Source organism: Ranitomeya imitator, chromosome 1, assembly GCF_032444005.1.
Source record: "Ranitomeya imitator isolate aRanImi1 chromosome 1, aRanImi1.pri, whole genome shotgun sequence".
Lineage (NCBI taxonomy): Eukaryota > Metazoa > Chordata > Amphibia > Anura > Dendrobatidae > Ranitomeya > Ranitomeya imitator.
The window spans coordinates 968,733,583-968,753,257 of NC_091282.1; the positions used below are offsets into that span (position 1 = coordinate 968,733,583).

At 44.0% G+C, this 19,675-nt stretch overlaps 1 protein-coding gene across 1 annotated transcript in view; it reads left to right on the plus strand.

The window, feature by feature from the left end:
- The first annotated feature begins 46 nt into the window (after positions 1–46).
- ZGRF1 (zinc finger GRF-type containing 1) overlaps positions 47–19,675 on the plus strand; it is a 149,851-nt gene continuing 130,222 nt past the window's right edge. Inside the window, exons 1-4 of the mRNA XM_069743830.1 lie at positions 47–190; positions 451–511; positions 9,173–9,250; positions 17,035–17,094. Of these exons, the coding sequence (XP_069599931.1) occupies positions 491–511; positions 9,173–9,250; positions 17,035–17,094 (159 nt within the window). The 5' untranslated portion in view covers positions 47–190; positions 451–490. The remainder of the gene's footprint in view (positions 191–450; positions 512–9,172; positions 9,251–17,034; positions 17,095–19,675) is intronic.

Below are 19,675 nucleotides of genomic sequence, written 5' to 3' on the forward strand. Positions count from 1 at the left end.
GGGTGGAGCAATGGCTCGTGTATTTTATCACTAATAAATCAGAGCGAGTAGTTGGAGGGCCCTCGGGCTGCACCTGTGAAAAGGTCGCTGTGAGGCGCTGACGTCATTCGGGCGCGAAGTTTTGGAAACGGAGTCTGACATTAGCTGTGCGCAGTACTGCCAGGCGCGGGGTCTGCGTGCGACCACTGCGGTGTGTGTATGCCCCCGATTGTAACCCTTTGTGTGCGGTTTCTCTTTCATCCCCATACCATTACCTCACGACTCAGGAGACAGCACCTATGGATAGCTCTTGCCAGCCACGCCATTATTCCCGCACTGACCTTTGCTGTGCCCCCTATAACACCTCATTATATGCATCCTAGTGTCTGCGGCAGTGTGAGCCAGGTGAAACTAAAGAATAGATGATGTCTTTGCTATTAATTTATTAGTTTAATTTATCTCTTTTTATAGGCGAAATTGACCGTGTGTAAATAGCTCGTCATAAGGAAGAATGGCTGCTCAGGTGTACACAGTAAGTGTAAAGGTTCAGTGCAACTTTGATGCGTTTTTTTTTTCTGCATCCAAAAGTAAATGATCCTGAATTTCGATGCTTTTTTTTTTGTTGCTGATTTGTGGTTTGGTGTTTTTTTTTTTTTTCATGACACTTTCTGGTGTGGAAATGATTATAAAAGACATTAAAAACTATTCCAGCACTTCTGAATAAAATTTATGTGAAAAATGATTTCCTTTTTAAAGGGAACCTGCCCGTAGGGGCAACCTTTGTAAGCCGTCTATATGGGCATGTAGGTTATAGGAAACTGAATAACATGATGCCTTGATATCTGTGATCTGATGTCTTATTCCAGAGAAATCCATGTCTTTCTTGATATGTAAATAAGCTGGTAAGATCTATGGGCTGAGCTTAGATCTCCCTTAGAATCTGCTTCTATAGCTTATTTTAAATTAAAGGCAGTGTTACCAGTGTGAGACATGTGGACCAGAAGAGCAGACTGTCAGTCATTCTATGTCTCACACTGGTAGCACGCCCTTTAATTTTAAAATCATTTCTGGAGGCAGAATGTCGGGGAGATCAGAATCCGGCCCATAGTCCTTAACGGCACATTTACATATTAAGAAAAGCATGGATTTCTTTTGAATAATGACATCAGATCGCAGACAGCAAGGTATCATTTTATTCAGCTTCCTGCTGTGCTAGATGCGTATCAGACCATTTGCGGCGGGCTCCTGGATATATGACTGATGGTGAATCCCAAATTTGCACACTTCAGAATGGGTAATGCGGAGCATGATGATTTGCACAGTAGCTGCCTCTTAAAGGGAACCTGTCACCCCCCCCCCCCCCCCCCAGGCGTTTGTAACTAAAAGAGCCACCGTGTGCAGCACTAATGCTACATTTGGACAAGGTGGCTCTTTTAGGTATGATGCCTTCACACGCTGAAATAAACACTTATAAAATGTGCCCCCTCATACCGTGAAATTGCCAGGGAGGCGGGACTTTCTTCCTAATCAGACGCAGCACAGCCGTCATTCATACCTCCTTGTCGCTGGTGCCGCCTCCTCAGCGTTGTTTGAATCTGTCCCGGAGCCTGCGCTGTTATGTTATCCCTTGGGCATGCGCAGTTAGCGCTGCCCGTCTTCTGACATCATTTGATGTCCGGCTGACTGCGCCTGTGCGGCCGCGCTGCCCGGGATCCCGCCCCGCAGTGTCTTCTGACTTATTCACACTGCGGGGCTGGGATTCATGGGCATGCGCAGTGCATATCTTCGCCTCTCACTCATCTCCCTCCGCCTTCTTCAGACTGTGCGGCATCAGCTGATCCCTAATCGCATGCCATGGTGTGTGTGTGTATATATATATATATATATATATAATTATTTTTACACTCAGTTGAAGATCGACTTATGCCCGCAGACAGGCAGATGTCTGTTTGACACTTGTTTTATCAGATGAGTATTTCCCTTCCTGAGCCGAGTTATGTTTCTGCCCTGAGACTTTTTCCTCCTAGAGGTGCAATAGGAATTTTCCTATGGCCGGTGTCACACTTGCGTTTGCAATGCAAGAAACTCGCACCTCAATAGCCGACACTGCCGCCAGCACTCGGGACCGGAGCGTTCAGCTGCATGTATTTCTTTGCAGCCATACGCTCCGGTCCCTAGTGCCGGCGGCCGTGCCGTGTATTGATGCACAAGTGTCTCGCATTGCACACGCAAGTGTGACATCGGCTTAATATGAAGGCTGTCGGCTCCCTTCTTTTATTAGTCCTAACTAAACCCAGCAGTCGGATGGTAAGGAAACTCTTTTTCCTACAAAATGGCTTCCTCTTTTAACTCTTCACAAAATGTTTGACCTCCAGTTGCCATCTCAATTATTAACTGCCTCACAGGATTTATCCCCTCCCACTCTCATGTGACTATTACAGCTGCAGTCATTGGTAGAGTTGAGCAAATTTTCAATATTCAGTGCGGCTTACTATTGCCGGTGAATATTGAATTTGCAATATTCGTCAAACAGCCAAACGCCATTGGAGTCAATGGGAGTAGAAATAAACAAATATGTTCGGAAACAATCGTCAAACATAAGTTGGGCATGAATAGGGTACCAATATGGATAAGGATCATAAAATAATAAAATGCAATAAAGACCAATACAATTATAAATAAAACAAAAATTGTATTTTTTAAATCAAGAACTTTTTATTAAAGCATAAATCCAGATTGTAACACAGTCTGACATGAACTCCAGTCAGAAACAAAATGTTCAAAGCAGAGTAAAGGTACCTTCACACTGAACGATATCGCTAGCGATCCGTGACGTTGCAGCGTCCTGGCTAGCGATATCATTCAGTTTGACAGGCAGCAGCGATCAGGATCCTGCTCTGCCATCGTTGGTCGGCGCAGAAAGTCCAGAACTTTATTTTGTCGCTGGACTCCCGCAGACATCGCTGAATCGGCGTGTGTGACGCCGATCCAGCAATGTCTTCACTGGTAACCAGGGTAAACATCAGGTTACTAAGCGCAGGGCTGCGCTTAGTAACCCGATGTTTACCCTGGTTACCAGTGTAAATGTAAAAAAAACGAAACACTACATGCTTACATTCAGGAGTCTGTCCTCTCCGGTGCTCTGCTTCTCTGCACTGTGTAAGCGCAGCGGCCGGAAAGCACAGCGGTGATGTCACCGCTGTGCTCTGCTTTCCGGCCGGCGCTTAGTGCAGAGAAGCAGAGTGCCGGAGAGGACAGACGCCAGAATGTAAGTATGTAGTGTTTGGTTTTTTTTACGTTTACGCTGGTAACCATCGGGTTACTAAGCGCGGCCCTGCGCTTAGTAACCCGATGTTTACCCTGGTTACCAGGGGACTTTGGCATCGTTGGTCGCTGGAGAGCTGTCTGTGTGACAGCTCTCCAGCGACCAAACAGCGACGCTGCAGCGATCGGGATCGTTGTCTGGATCGCTGCAGCGTCGCTTAATGTGACGGTACCTTAATACACTTTCCATTAACATAAACTAACACCCTTGACCAATTGTTCATCAAAACTGACTGTGCACGAGGCAATGCCTTTATACCCTGAAATTGTTAGAGATGTTGCCCATTTGGTTACTGCTTTGCCACCAACCCAAGTTAGTGTAGAGCGGTTGTTCTCTAGCTTTAAAATAGGTCAGATTTGAGGTCATCTATAAAGGAGGATCTGATGGAGGTGATATGATTTCTCAGAACAAATTCATAGACTGCAAAAATGCTATTTATTTTTTGTTGTTGAAAACGTTTTTTTTTTCCCCACTTACTGCATAGTGTATAGTAAATTGTAAATATGTTTTTTTGATCTAAAGTTCTATTCCAATAAATATATTTTATGTTCTATCTAAATGGCTTGATTATTGTATCATAACAAAGATTAAAAGCCTGATGTTACCATTTTACTACAGTAAATGTATTACTTAAACATGAGCCATGTATAAGGGAGTCGTTGTCAGAGGTGTGGCTTACTAACTCCACAGCCCTGCTATCAGTGCAGGGGTTAATCTGCTCAGTTGAGCGCTCCTGGAGCTTTCTTGCTTTTATGCTCTCAGCTGTTTAGTAGTTGGCCACTCCTCTCTGGCAAGCAGTCATTATCAGTGTTGGGCTACATGCACACAGTGCATTTTTTAATGCGTTTTCTCCATGCGGAAATGGGCCAAAACCGCTATGGAATCCTTATGCAATCTAATTCAATGAGAGTCCTGATGTGTTGTGCACATAAATCAGTAAAAAAATTTTTAAAGGGAAGGTGCCATCAAAAATTTTTTTATGTTTAAAGGAGAGGATTAGATACACAGCTCAGTCAGTATCACACAGGATAGGATTAGATGCATGACTCAGCAGACAGTATCACACAGGAGAGGAGTAGATACAGTCAGCACAGTAACACACATGGGAGGAGATAACTGCTCAGTCAGCATCACAAAGGATATGATTAGATTGCCTCTCCCCCTCCCCCACTGATACTTACTTTACTGCTCCGCTGCTGAGTCCTTTCTCCCTCCCGTCCTTGGTCTCCTCCTCCTCCTCCTATATCCGCAGGGCTCCTGCGATTATACTGGGAAACTGGAGCTCACAGATGCACTGTGAGCTCCAGAAAGATGGCGCCGATCTCCTGCCTCTGCTGTGATGTGGACAGCTCAGGGGGCATGGCCAAATCTCAGCAGGGAGCAGCTCAAAGTAAAGTATAGGGTTGGATGCCGACCGCAGTCTCCCATGCCCACAGCAGCCGTCTTTGCAGAGTGTAAGTGTCCTGCACCTACACTTACACTCCTGCAAAGCAAAATGGCGGCGCCCACTGGCTGAAAAAAAAATTAATAATAAAAAAATGTTAGTTAAAAAATGTAAATTTGTATTAAAAATAATTGTTTATATAAACAATCATTTTTTAATTAAAGGGAAGGTGCCGCATTTTTTTTTTTTTTTTTTAAGTATTTGTAGTACAATTTTTCAGCAGCATGTCAATTCTTTTTGTATTTCTGCAGCGTTTTCCCCCATTGACTTCAATTTTGTCAGTCAAATCCGCAGCAAAAATGCAGGTATAAAAATAGTTGCGGATTTGCTCAGATTTTGTGTTGCGTTTTACTGTCTTCATCTGCTTGACAGCGAAGGAAACACCGGTGCGTGGTTCTTATCGGCGGTAATGCAACCACTGGTAAGACCGTCGGTCAGAGCGCTGTGGGGTCATGTCAGATGTCAGCGTGACCCTGCAGCTGTGACTGCGACCCGCAGTAACGCTACCTCTGGTACTGTCGGTCAGAGCGCTGCGGGGGTCATGTCAGATGTCTGCGTGAACCCGCAGCTGTGACTGTCACCCGTGGTAACACTATCGGACTGTTGGCCAGAGCGCTGCAGGATCATGTTAGCGTGACCCCCGCAATGGTGACCTGAAAAAAAAAAAAAAAAAAACTTACCACAGGTCAGCAGGCATGAGCTGATGAGACTACGGGTCCTATCGGGCTACGTCTGCTGTCAGTGACAGCAGGTGCCGCTGGTGGGAGACATAGTCTCATCTGCCAGTGTGTGCTCACAGTTGGAAAAAAAAAGTTATGTAATTACATACACATTCACTTAAAAATAAAAACACGTTCTACTCACCTAACGCCAGGTCCCCAACGCCCTCGTCTCCTAGAAATAATCAAACATAATAAACCAACAAATACTTACCTGTTCGCCATAGTCCACGTAATCCTGAGTGTCCCACGGTGATCTCACTTGTAGAACAGTCACATTGGGAGATGTGATTGCTCTACCTGGCCACCGGCGATGCACTGCAGGAGCGATTACCTCCTGTCAGTGTATCACTGAGCTGCCTTGAGAGTTCACTGGAGTTCAGAAGCTTCGGTGCTCTCACTTCACTTCTGCGTGAGAACTTTCTAACGCAGCAGTGGTGCCGTAAGGGAGATCACTGGAGCTGATGAACTCTCTCATGGCAGCTGAGTGATACTGTGGGAGCGATTACCTACTATCAGTATATCGCTGGCTGTCTTTGAGAGCAGTCACATCAGTGACTACTCTAAGTGATCAGGATTGTCATGGGACATTTTGGATTATCTTCTCTGCGGACAGGTGAGGAATATTGTGGTTTATTTTATTTTGTTGAAGGAGAAGTTGACTTCGGTGCATTAGGCTTTCAGTGAGTATGGATTAATTACGAGTCATTAAAAGAGTCTGTGTAATTTCAAATAAAGGACTTTATTCTGGGTGTCTGATTCATACAATATCACTATGAGGTTCCTAATGGATAGATATCTTATAGACGCCTCTCCATTACTAACCTGTGGACTTGATGTCACCTGACAGTACAAAGGTGACATCAACCCACAAATATAAACCCCACTGGCAACCGCCACAGGACAAGTGGAAAGAGCGAGGCTAAGCGCCAGATATTGCGCATCTTATATCTGTGGCTCCTTCTTGGGCTATTAATATCAGCCCACAGTTGTCTGCCTAGCCTTTGCTGGCGGGGGGTGTCCGAAAATATATACACCGAGCGTTGGTGCTTTTGGATTATGGTTTTGGAGAAAAACTGTGTTGGATTGGAGTTATGGGAGGACTTCCTGCAGATAATCCTCCTTGGAAATGACATTGGGGAGTTACAAAGTCATTTTGTTGGAGCAGAAGGTCCATGGGCCTCTCACTCTACAGAAGGAACAATTGGAGGGAGATATCGCAGACACCGGGCAGCCCATCATTCCCTACGTTCTAGAGTTCAGTGACTCTCGCCCAGCTAGCTACCTTGGCTGATGAACATCAGCGAACGGCCCAGTCCAGTCAAAAAGCCTGGTATGACCATAAAGCTAGGACCCGGGAATTTATGGACAAGTGCTCATGATTATTCCAACCCCTGCCACTGTACAAGGAACTATAAACAGTGGAGCAATGTGGACTAAAGTGAGCAGGCCAGATGTCTGTGTAGACCTCATAGCGTTCTCACTTATGAGGGGGGAGAGGTTGTGATGGGGTGATATGCTATGTGGGTATCATTTTTGTGTTTATTTCTATTTTACTTATTTTCATGGAGTTCTCTTGTAGAAGGAGTTAAGGTACCGTCACATTTAGCGACGCTGCAGCGATCTAGACAACGATCCCGATCGCTGCAGCGTCGCTGGAGAGCTGTCACACAGACAGCTCTCCAGCGACCAACGATGCCGGTCCCCTGGTAACCAGGGTAAACATCGGGTTACTAAGCGCAGGGCCGCGCTTAGTAACCCGATGTTTACCCTGGTTACCAGCGTAAATGTAAAACAAAACAAACACTACATACTTACATTCCGGTGTCTGTCCCCCGGCGCTGTGCTTTCCTGCACTGTCAGTGCCAGCCAGCCGTAAAGCACAGCGGTGACGTCACCGCTGTGGTTTACGGCCAGCCTGCGCTCACAGCCAGTGCAGAGAAGCAGAACGCCGAGGGACAGACACCGGAATGTAAGTATGTAGTGTGTGTTTGTTTTTTACACTGGTAACCAGGGTAAACATCGGGTTACTAAGCGCGGCCCTGCGCTTAGTAACCCGATGTTTACCCTGGTTACCAGTGAAGACATCGCTGAATCGGCGTCACACACGCCGATTCAGCGATGTCTGCGGGAGTCCAGCGACGAAATAAAGTGCTGGACTTTCTGCTCCGACCAACGATGGCACAGCAGGATCCTGATCGCTGCTGCATGTCAAACTGAACGATATCGCTAGCCAGGACGCTGCAACGTCACAGATCGCTAGCGATATCGTTCAGTGTGAAGGTACCTTTATTTGCTAATTGATGAATGGTTGTTGCTGCCATCTGATATCAGCCCCCACAGTATTGTTTGCTAATAATGCTAATGACATGTTGACCTGGATTGTTGAAACAATGAGCCCCTGTGACCTTCCCCCTCCTGACCTGTGAATGAGGAGAGGGACTTGTAAATATCAGGAAGGTGAGACACAGAGCAGTCCTGTGTGGAATGATGTGTTCACAGCATCTCAGAGAGAGAAGAGTATATGGACTATGCTATCCTCTGTCTGCTGGATTGCTGGACTTTTCTTCCTTTACTTCCCAGTGTTCCACTCTGTTTGCGAGTGCATGATTTGTATGATTGGTATTTCCATTTATCCCTGTACGTCTTCCCTTGTTAGTCTGGTTTGTGTATTCTTATACACTACAACTCGCCATTTCCCTGGGTGGGGAGGGGACAGATAAGGACTGATTTATGAGCTCAGCATGACACGAGCGTATTCACAATCAGAAGTATTCTGGGGACCAGTGATAGTGCACCCTAAGCTATCTTTAGGGATAGGGAAGGAGCAGGAAAGAGAAGGAGATCCAGCTCAACGAAATAGTGAAAAATCCATAATTTATTTCACTCAAAATACAGTGAAAGGACAAAACATCAGCATACAGAAAAAATTATAAAAACAAGGTCAACGCGTTTCCGGTGACTAAGCACCCTTAATCATGATTAAGGGTGCTTAGTCACCGGAAACGCGTTGACCTTGTTTTTATAATTTTTTCTGTATGCTGATGTTTTGTCCTTTCACTGTATTTTGAGTGAAATAAATTATGGATTTTTCACTATTTCGTTGAGCTGGATCTCCTTCTCTTTCCTGTTCGTCCACGCCCTGACACAGCGGTTCCGTGCTCCGAGCTCCTGGGAATGTCGGTATGGTGAGCTGGATTTTGTTTTTCTTATAGGGAAGGAGCCCCTAGCCCTGGGATATCCTGCAACAGTGCTGTGACATTCTTCATACCAAGCAGAGTTGGGTCACATGATCAAGCCTCTTAGAGGGAGATTATCCCTTTTTTATGCTGCCTGTAAGCAGGTCTCACAATGTGTTCACAATATACAGTTTACACAGAAATCACAGTTATTTGTATGGAGCACACTATACATCTGGTATTCCTTGGAAATGACCATTTTGTGGGATACCACACGTGCCCGAATAGATGGCTTAGGAGGGTTGATACTGCTGACAAATGCCTTTTAAAGTTTCTGGGGAAAATGCATCTGAAATGCAGAAACAATAGACATTATTCCAGTTGTAATAATCGCACCCAAGGTAAATTTACGCCTGGAATGAAAAAAAAAAATGCATCCTGTGCATTTGCCATGAATATTTTTTTATTTTATTTGGCAAAAAAATGTTTGCATCAATAATACTAAAAATAATCAATTTTTCTTAAGGTTCTGTATACCCACCAGAAAACAAAAAAGGCAAAAGTTTGGCAAGATGGTATTTTGAAGATATCAGGAGGACAACAGGTAATGTTTATAGTCTAATATGTCACAATGAGAAGCCTATTCCTGGTAAGGTAATGTACCTTTTGGCTAGACGAATGCATGGGACACACAGTTATTATTTTTCTGTATGTATGAGGTGATGGTTCCACCTGCCCCTTGATTAATAAATTGTGTTCTGCATCATTTTTCGCTACTCCTAGTGGCCAGAAGGTACAACATGTTTATGCTATTAGGCCCCGTATCACCAATATTCTGCATTTCCAGAATATTTAAGGGGATCCGTCAGCACAAATTAACTATTCAAACCAAGCACAAGAACTCGATGCACCAATAGCGTAACTAAACGGTTCAGTGCACCTTCCCACCTACTTGCTCCTCTTCCTTGATTAACCGCTTCAGCGTTAGGCTACGTTCACATTAGCGTCGCTGTTGCGTCGGCGACGCAGCGGCGACGCGCCCCTATGTTTAACATAGGGGACGCGTGCGTCTTTTTGCACGCGTTTTCCGACACGTGCGTCGTTTTAGACGCTAGCGTCGGACGCAAGAAAACGCTACAAGTTGCATTTTTTTTGCGTCCGATTTCGGCAAAAAACGACGCACGCGTCGCAAAACGCGCGCGTTTTTACGTGCGTCGCCGCTGCGTCGCCGACGCAACAGCGACGCGACGCTAATGTGAACGTAGCCTTACAGGAGTCAGATGAGGGAGTAGATAAGGGGAAGACTAGTGGGAAGATGCACTGAACTATTAGGTCACATCAAACGTGCATCGAGGGCATGTACTTGGCTTGAACTGTCATTTTATGCTTTTGGATCCACTTTAATGAGATTAGAAGTGTGTATATTTCATGCAGATTAAACAATTTCTATTCTTTTCACATATATTATAACACATATAGAGCATATTATTCGATAACACAATATCTGAGCACGCTCGCTCATCACTAATTATAATAATACTAGATGGAGGCCTAATGTTATTTCATCGGGAGGGCGGTAATGTCACAATGGGGGCAGGCATGCGGCGCTGTTGTTGCCTAATGGCATCCTGTTATAATCTAATGACTTTTGCATCAGGGGACTCATGTGCTTGACACCTATGCTTGTATGCATTGTTTTTGTCCCAGCCATGCTGTTGCTCCTCAAGAGTCTCATTTGCCTGTTGTGGTCTTCGACGTTGTGCCTTGCAGCATTCATTTCATTGTCATTGGCGTATATTTAGGAGGAGCCATGTTGGCGTTGATATTTGCTTTTTAAAGGGGTTTTCCCATGAACAAAAGTTCAATTAAAAAATTGTTTGTGTCTGACTGTGTACCGAACATACCACAGCTTCTGGACAGGGGAGGAAGCAAAAGACAATACTGACATTACAGCAGGAGATCGCAGATGATACATTTTATGAGGTAAAATATTTTTTTAAAAAGTCAGTGAAATATTTTATCTCACAAAATGAATCCACTGTGATCCCCTGCTGTAAAGTCAGTATTGTCTTTTGCTTCCTCCCCTGCCCAGGTGATGTGCTATGCTCCGTACATGGTCAGACACAGACAATTTTTAAAATGAACTTTCGTTCATGGGAAAACCCCTTTAATGTGATCGGCTTCCTCTGCCTGTAGACACGTCGCATATTTGCTGCCGAGATCATCTGAATGACTCTCTGCACCTGCGCAGTAAATCAGACCACCGCCATCTTTGTGCAGACAGATGGCGGCGGTCACATTAAAACTGCACATGCGTTCTTCCTGTACAAAGATGGCGGCGGTCAGTGAATCATTTGTCTGAACCCGGCGGTGGCGTGTTCGCGGTGTTCCGCTGGTGGTGCCGCGCAAGAGGCTGCGTGTGTGTGGTGCGATGGTTTCCGCTGGTGGCACCGTGCAATAGGTTGGTACCAGCAGCAGTTTCCACATTGAGACATCCATCACTTGGGTGTCCCAATATGGCGGTCGGTGAGCTTCCTCCGCTTGGAATTCTGGGATACGGTGACATCTGGACAGAACAGGAAATGAAAATATTACAAGGCAATTCCATAAATAGATGAGAATCACACCTGCCTTGGTTCGGTCTCATTCTTCTATTAGGCCACAATTGGCTTTCACATTACAGTCTGGCTATAAACTACAGTGCATTGTCTGCCGTTGTTTGGCTAGGACACTCTATCCATCAGCAGCCTTCAGTGAGAAACACTGAGCGCTGCATTGCTGTGCACATGCACCAGTTTCCAATGCCTTCACAATGTTATTCAATGGAGGCGGCTGATGGATAAACATGGTCCTATGCCAGGTCAGCTGCCATGTTAAGCAGCAAAGCACTTTACTGTCTGCTGAGCAGAAAGTCTTCTGGGCTGAGCTAGCAAGAAAGTGTCCGTCCCCCATAACTTACTCTGTTCAAATGTATTGCCCCGTAATTACACGACCATGACCATAGTCAGTTGGCCCCCATATTATCACAGAAAACTGCAGTAGCTTATGTATCCATGGCTATGACCACTAACTGTCGACCACTGTCACTATATGAGTGGTCATTACCATGGATACCTAACTATGTTACACTAGCCCGATTCTAACGTATCGGGTATTCTAGAATGTGTATATGTATGTATATAGCATCCACACAGTATATAGCACCGGCCACGTAGTATTTGTCTGCTATATACTACATGGCTCCTATATACTATGTGGCCTGTGCTATATACTATGTGGCTGATATATATATATATAACCCGATGCGTTAATACAGGCCACGCAATATATAGCAGTGGCCACGTAATATATAGCACAGGCCATGCAGTACATAACACTGGCCACGTAGTATATAACGCTGCCCACGTGGTATATAGCAGTGTGGGCACATATCCGTTTTTAAAAAAGATAATTAAAATAAAAATTAGTTATATGCTCACCTGCCGGGATCCAGCGAAGCTGTCCCTATGCGCGCGGCTGCCGCCATCTTCCGTTCCCAGGATGCATTGCAAAATTACCCAGATGACTTAGCGGTCTCGCGAGACCGCGAAGTCTTCTGGGTAATTTCGCAAAGCATCTCTGGGAACGGAAGATGGCGGCAGCCGCGAGCGCATCGCCGGACTACGGAAGGTGAGTATAGCAGGTTTTTTGTTTTATTATTTTTAACATTACATCTTTTTACTATTGATGCTGCATAGGCAGCATCAATAGTAAAAAGTTGGGGACACACACAGGGTTAATAGCAGTGGTAATGGAGTGCTGTACCCGCGGCCCGTTACCACTGGCATTAACCCTGTGTGAGTGGAGGGGAGTATGCGGGTGTCGGGCACTGACTGCAGGGGAGTAGGGAGGGAATAATCGGACTTTGCCCGTCGCGGATTGGTCACGGCAACCATGACAGGCAGCTGGCGAGACCAATCAACGACGCGAGATTTCCGTTACGGAAGTTGCAGACAGAAAGACGGAAGTACCCCATATATATATATATATATTTGTCTAACCGCACACACAAAAATGGGCTTTAACCCCTTCATGACCCAGCCTATTTTGACCTTAAAGACCTTGCCGTTTTTTGCAATTCTGACCAGTGTCCCTTTATGAGGTAATAACTCAGGAACGCTTCAATGGATCCTAGCGGTTCTGAGATTGTTTTTTTCGTGACATATTGGGCATCATGTTAGTGGTAAATTTAGGTCAATAAATTCTGTGTTTATTTGTGATAAAAACGGAAATTTGGCGAAAATTTTGCAATTTTCACATTTTGAATTTTTATTCTGTTAAACCAGAGAGTTATGTGACACAAAATAGTTAATAAATAACATTTCCCACACGTCTACTTTACAGCAGCACAATTTTGGAAACAAAATTTTTTTTTTGCTAGGAAGTTATAAGGGTTAAAATTTGACCAGCGATTTCTCATTTTTACAACGAAATTTACAAAACCAATTTTTTTTAGGGACCACCTCACATTTGAAGTCAGTTTGAGGGGTCTATATGGCTGAAAATACCCAAAAGTGACACCATTCTAAAAACTGCACCCCTCAAGGTGCACAAATCCATTCAAGAAGTTTATTAACCCTTCAGGTGCTTCACAGCAACAGAAGCAACATGGAAGGAAAAAATGAACATTTAACTTTTTAGTCACAAAAATGATTTTTCAGCAACAATTTTTTTTTATTTTCCCAATGGTAAAAGAAGAAACTGAACAACGAAAGTTGTTGTCCAATTTGTCCTGAGTACGCTGATACCTCATATGTGGGGGTAAACCACTCTTTGGGTGCACGGCAGGGCTTGGAAGGGAAGGAGCGCCATTTGACTTTTTGAATGAAAAATTGGCTGCACTCTTTAGCGGACACCATATCACGTTTGGAGAGCACCCATGTGCCTAAAAATTGGAGCTCCCCCACAAGTGACCCCATTTTGGAAACTAGACCCCCCAAGGAACTTATCTAGATGCATACTGAGCACTTTAAACCCCCAGGTGCTTCACAGAAGTTTATAATGCAGAGCCATGAAAATAAAAAAAAAAAAATTTCTTTTCTCAAAAATGATTTTTTAGCCCGCATTTTTTTATTTTCCCAAGGGTAACAGGAGAAATTTGACCCCAAAAGTTGTTGTCCAGTTTCTTCTGAGTACGCTGATACCCCATATGTGAGGGTAAACCACTGTTTAAGCACACGTCGGGGCTCAGAAGGGAAGTAGTGACTTTTGAAATGCAGACTTTGATGGAATGGTCTGCGGGCATCACGTTGCGTTTGCAGAGCCCCTGGTGTGCCTAAACAGTAGAAACCCCCCACAAGTGACCCCATTTTGGAAACTAGACCACCAAAGGAACTTATCTAGATATGTGGTGAGCACTTTGAACCCCCAAGTGCTTTACAGAAGTTTATAACGCAGAGCCGTGAAAATAATAAATTCGTTTTCTTTCCTCAAAAATGATGTTTTAGCAAGCAATTTTTTATTTTCTCAAGGGTGACAGGAGAAATTGGACCCCAATAATTGTTGCGCAGTTTGTCCTGAGTATGCTGGTACCCCATATGTGGGGGTAAACCACTGTTTGGGCACACGTCGGGGTTCGGAAGTGAGGGAGCACCATTTGACTTTTTGAATACAAAATTGGCTGGAATCAATGGTGGCGCCATGTTGCGTTTGGAGACCCCCTGATGTGCCTAAACAGTGGAAACCCCTCAATTCTAACCCCAACACACCCCTAATCCCAACTGTAGCCGTAACCCTAATTCCAACCCAACCCTAACCCTAAGGCTATGTGCCAACGTTGCGGATTCGTATGAGATTTTTCAGCACCATTTTTGAAAAATCCGCGGGTAAAAGGCACTGCGTTTTACCTGCGGATTTACCGCGGATTGCCAGTGTTTTTTGTGCGGATTTCACCTGTGGATTCCTATTGAGGAACAGGTGTAAAACGCTGCGGAATCCGCACAAAGAATTGACATGCTGCGGAAAATACAACGCAGCGTTTCTGCGTGGTATTTTCCGCACCATGGGCACAGCGGATTTGGTTTTCCATATTTTTACATGGTACTGTAAACCTGATGGAACACTGCTGCGGATCCGCAGCCAAATCCGCACCGTGTGCACATAGCCTAATTCTAAAGGTATGTGCACACGCTGCGGAAAACGCTGCGGATCCGCAGCAGTTTCACATGAGTTTACAGTTCAATGTAAACCTATGGGAAACAAAAATCGCTGTACACATGCTGCAGAAAAACTGCACGGAAACGCAGCGGTTTACATTCCGCAGCATGTCACTTCTTTCTGCGGATTCCGCAGCGGTTTTACAACTGCTCCAATAGAAAATCGCAGTTGTAAAACCGCAGTGAAATGCGCAGAAAAACCGCGGTAAATCCGCGATAAATCCACAGCGCTTTAGCCTTGCGGATTTATCAAATCCTCTGCTGAAAAATCCGCAGAAGACCAGAATACGTGTGCACATCCCTAACCCTACCCCTAACCCTAACCCTAGTTCTTACCCCAACATTAGTGGGGAAAAAAAAAATTCTTTATTTTTTTTATTGTCCCTACCTATGGGAGTGACAAAGTGGGGGGGGGGGGGGGGATTCATTTACTATTTTTTTTTATTTTGATCACTGAGAGGTTATATCTCAGTGATCAAAACTCACTTTGGAACGAATCTGCCGGCCGACAGATTCGGCGGGCGCACTGCACATGCGCCTGCCATTTTGGAAGATGGCGGCGCCCAGGAAAGAAGACGGACGGACCCCGGGAGGCTCGGTAAGTATAGGGGGGGGATCAGGGCACGGGGGGGCGTCGGAGCACGGGGGGGGGGTGGATCGGAGCATGGGGGGGTGGATCGGAACACGGGGGGGGGGGGGGGGATCGGAGTGCGGGGGAGTTTGATTGGAGCACGGGGGTGTGATTGGAGCACGGGGGGAGCGGACAGGAGGACAGGGGAGCGGAGCACAGGACGGAGGGGAGCGGACCACAGATCGGGAGGCTGGGGGGGGGGGGCGATCGGTGGGGTGGGTGCACATAAATGTTTCCAGCCATGGCCGATGATATTGCAGCATCGGCCATGGCTGGATTGTAATATTTCACCAGTTTTTTAGGTGAAATATTACAAATCGCTCTGATTGGCAGTTTCACTTTCAACAGCCAATCAGAGCGATCGTAGCCACGGGTGGGGTGAAGCCACCCCCCCTGGGCTAAACTACCGCTCCCCCTGTCCCTGCAGATCGGGTGAAATGGGAGGTAACCCTTTCACCCGATCTGCAGGGACGCGATCTTTCTTTGACACAGCATATGCGTCACAGGTCGGATTGGCACCGACTTTCATGACGCATACGCTGTGTCACAGGTCGGGAAGGGGTTAATGTCTGAACGGCGTGGCAGCGTTTCGGATTTCCAATCCTTTTTCAAGCAGTGAACATACAAATGAAGTGAGTATATATAGCTAATACACATGTCCTCTATTAATCATCATTATAAAAGTTATACATATTTTTATCATCAGTGTTAATGTGCTCCATGTTATAATAAAGTGCATCAGTGTCTGTTTTCTCAGAGACATGCATATATCCTGAAATAGCATCTATCATACAAAGTGCATTGTGAATATGTCCTAAATACGTTTAATGACCAATTAAAATTTAACAGCTGTCCCAATCTGATGAAAGCATAAGTAGAAAGCACACTTACGAGCATATTGCCGCATGTAATCCATTCTCTGCGTCTTCCTGGAGTCACTGCGCATGTCTATGACATTTAGCCTAAGACCCATAGCATTATGGTCCACGCCTGCGCACAAGTGCTCTGAGGACATCGGCACCATTTTGGAAAAGGTATATCCTTACTTCCAAGGGGAAACACACCAAGAAGTCCAGAAAATGAAGCGAATGTGCTTGCTTTATTAAGCGCTAGCCTTGTGTGTGTGTGTATGTATGTGTATATGTGTGTGTATATATATATATATATATATGTATATATGTATATATGGGAGGTATTTGCTAATAATATTATTATTACACCTTCTACATATTGGTATAGGATCTTGGAGATGGGAATACCACTTTAATTTTTCTGTTGCTAAGCATACTGTATTATTTTATCTAATAAAAACACCTAATACGCTGATGTAAGAGATCTATTATAAGCCCCATCACGATCCACTACTAAATTGATTGTAACCTATCCATTATAACTCCTGTAAAAATAGATTTCACAATGCCTGTGTTAACATAGACATATGGATATGTAGTGCATATTCAGTGACCATTGAATAATATATTGTAGAGTGAGGCTACAGAATGACAGATTAAATATCAATAGATTATAAGTGTTTCCATTTACTACTCCTTTACTTTTATATAGGCAGCATTATATAGTGACAACGGGCAGCATTTGGACACAGTCTATGTGAAAACTGGAGTGGTGAGTACTTATTTCTTCCATGGAGAACACAATACAAATTGAGCATTATCTTCACCTTGTCGGCCAGCTGGTATCTTTTTAATGCATTTAAAGCGTATTGATCTCATACAGCAATGTCTATTTGATTGGGATTGTACTGTTCCCAATGTCTAATGGCTACTTGCCACCATTGAGAAATTATAGATATGCCATTAATGTTAATTATTATATTCTATTGTTAACCCCTTAGTGACCAAGCCAAATTTTTCAAATATGACTTGTCACTTTTATGGAAACTCTGGAATGTTTCCAAATATTCCAGTGATTTTTGAGATCCTTTTTTGTGACACATTACACTTTATGTTGGAGGGAAATTTAGGTAGATATGTTTTGCTTTTATTTATTAAAAAAAAATAAATCACACATTTGACAAAATGTTTTAAGAAATTTGCAATTTTCAAACTTTGGTGGTTTCTACCTTTAATACAGAAAGTTATATCATAGAAATAAAGTTAATAAATTAACATTTACCTTACATCACCACCATTTGCAAAGTGTCCTCTTATGTTGTTAGGATGTTAGAAAATGTACAAATTTTTCAAAAAAACTTACAAAACTTACTTTGGAAAGCCCCCAAAGTGATACCATTTTAAATACACCCTCCCCCCTAAACATATTTCAAGCTGTCAGGTAGTTTAACCCTTTGTGTGCTTTTCGGGAATTAATGCAATGTTTCATGGCAGAAATTAAAGTTCTTTTCACCTCTAAAATGATGCTAACATCCAAACAGGTGATTGTAGCTGGCAGACCCCAGAGTCAGTACTTGGGACCTGAATATAGTATTGAGAGGTATGACTATCATGCCCTTTGAACCTATGGTCAAAATCCAAATGGATAAACTATGTTGCAAAGCAGCTCTATTGGTAGTCACTACAACAGCAAGGAGGCTTGGCAAGATACAGGTCCTATCCATTAGGGAACTATATTTGAAAATAATTCTTCATTCCTTTAGTCAGAAGCCAAAGGACAATAAAGAAACAGAATTCAATTCTTTAGATGTTAGGAGAACCATCCTTTATTAAATCAAACTGGACCTTGGAGAAAACATCAAAACCTTTTAGCCCATTACTGTGGAGCAAGGGAAGAAAGCCTCCAAGAGCTTTCTAGCAAACTGGATTAAAAAAAGCAATCACAGAAAGGCCGGCTTCACACTTGCGAGTTTTACGGACGTAAGAGCGCAGAAACTACGTCCGTAAAACTCGCAAAAAATACGGCACAATTATTCTCTATGCCCCTGCTCCTATCTGCTGTATTTTACTGATCAGTATTATACGGCTTTCTACGGCCGTACAAAATCGCAGCATGCTGCGTTTGTCACCGTACTGCGCAAGAAATACGCCAATGAAAGTCTATGGAAGCGTGAAAAATACGGATTACACACGGACAAGCAGTGTGACTTGCGAGAAATACGCAGCGCTGTTAGAGAGAAAATGCCGGCAATTCAGTGCGGTGTACAGTAAAATCACACTGACAGCTTACAGTCCAATAGGTAGAATAAATGTGTACACATAGAATAGGTATATATATATATATGTATGTCAGTGAGACACATATATGTATATATATTAATATTTATTCCAGCGCTATACAGCTTGAAAGCCGGTAATTCAATTACCGGCTTTTTCTTTCTCCTTCCTAAACCCGACATGATTTGAGACATGGTTTACATACAGTAAACCATGTCTTCTCTCCATTTTTTTTTGCAGATTCCACACTACTGTCGTCAGTAGTGTGTATCTGCAAAATTTGGCCGTTCTAGCTCTTAAAATAGAGGGTTAAATGGCGGAAAAATTTGGCGTGGGCTCCCGCGCAATTTTCTCCGCCAGAGTAGTAAAGCCAGTGACTGAGGGCAGATATTAATAACCTGGAGAGGGTCCACGGTTATTGGCCCCCCCTGGCTAAAAATATCTGCCCCCAGCCACCCCAGGAAAGGCACATCTGGAAGATGCGCCTATTCTGGCACTTGGCCACTCTCTTCCCATTCCCGTGTAGCGGTGGGATATGGGGTAATGAAGGGTTAATGCCACCTTGCTATTGTAAGGTGACATTAAGCCTAATTAATAATGGAGAGGCGTCAATTATGACACCTATCCATTATTAATCCAATTGTAGTAAAGGGTTAAATAAAACACAAACACATTATTTAAAATTATTTTAACGAAATAAAAACAATGGTTGTTGGAGTATTTTATTCTACGCCCAATCCAGTCACTGAAGACCCTCGTTCTGTAAGTAAAAAAACATAATAAACCAACAATATCCTTACCCTCCGCAGATCTGTAACATCCAACGATGTAAATCCTTCTGAAGGGGTTAAAACATTTTGCAGCAAGGAGTTCCGCTAATGCAGGCTGCTCCTTGCTGCAAAACCCCGGGGAATGAGGCTAAATATAGATCAATGATCTATATTTAGCTTCATTTGCGGTGAGGCGCCCTCTGCTGGATGTTCATAGATTGTGGGAACTTTCCTAGAAAGCCTGGGAGCTTTCTAGGTAAGTTCCCACAATCTATGAACATCCAGCAGAGGGCGCCTCACCGCAAA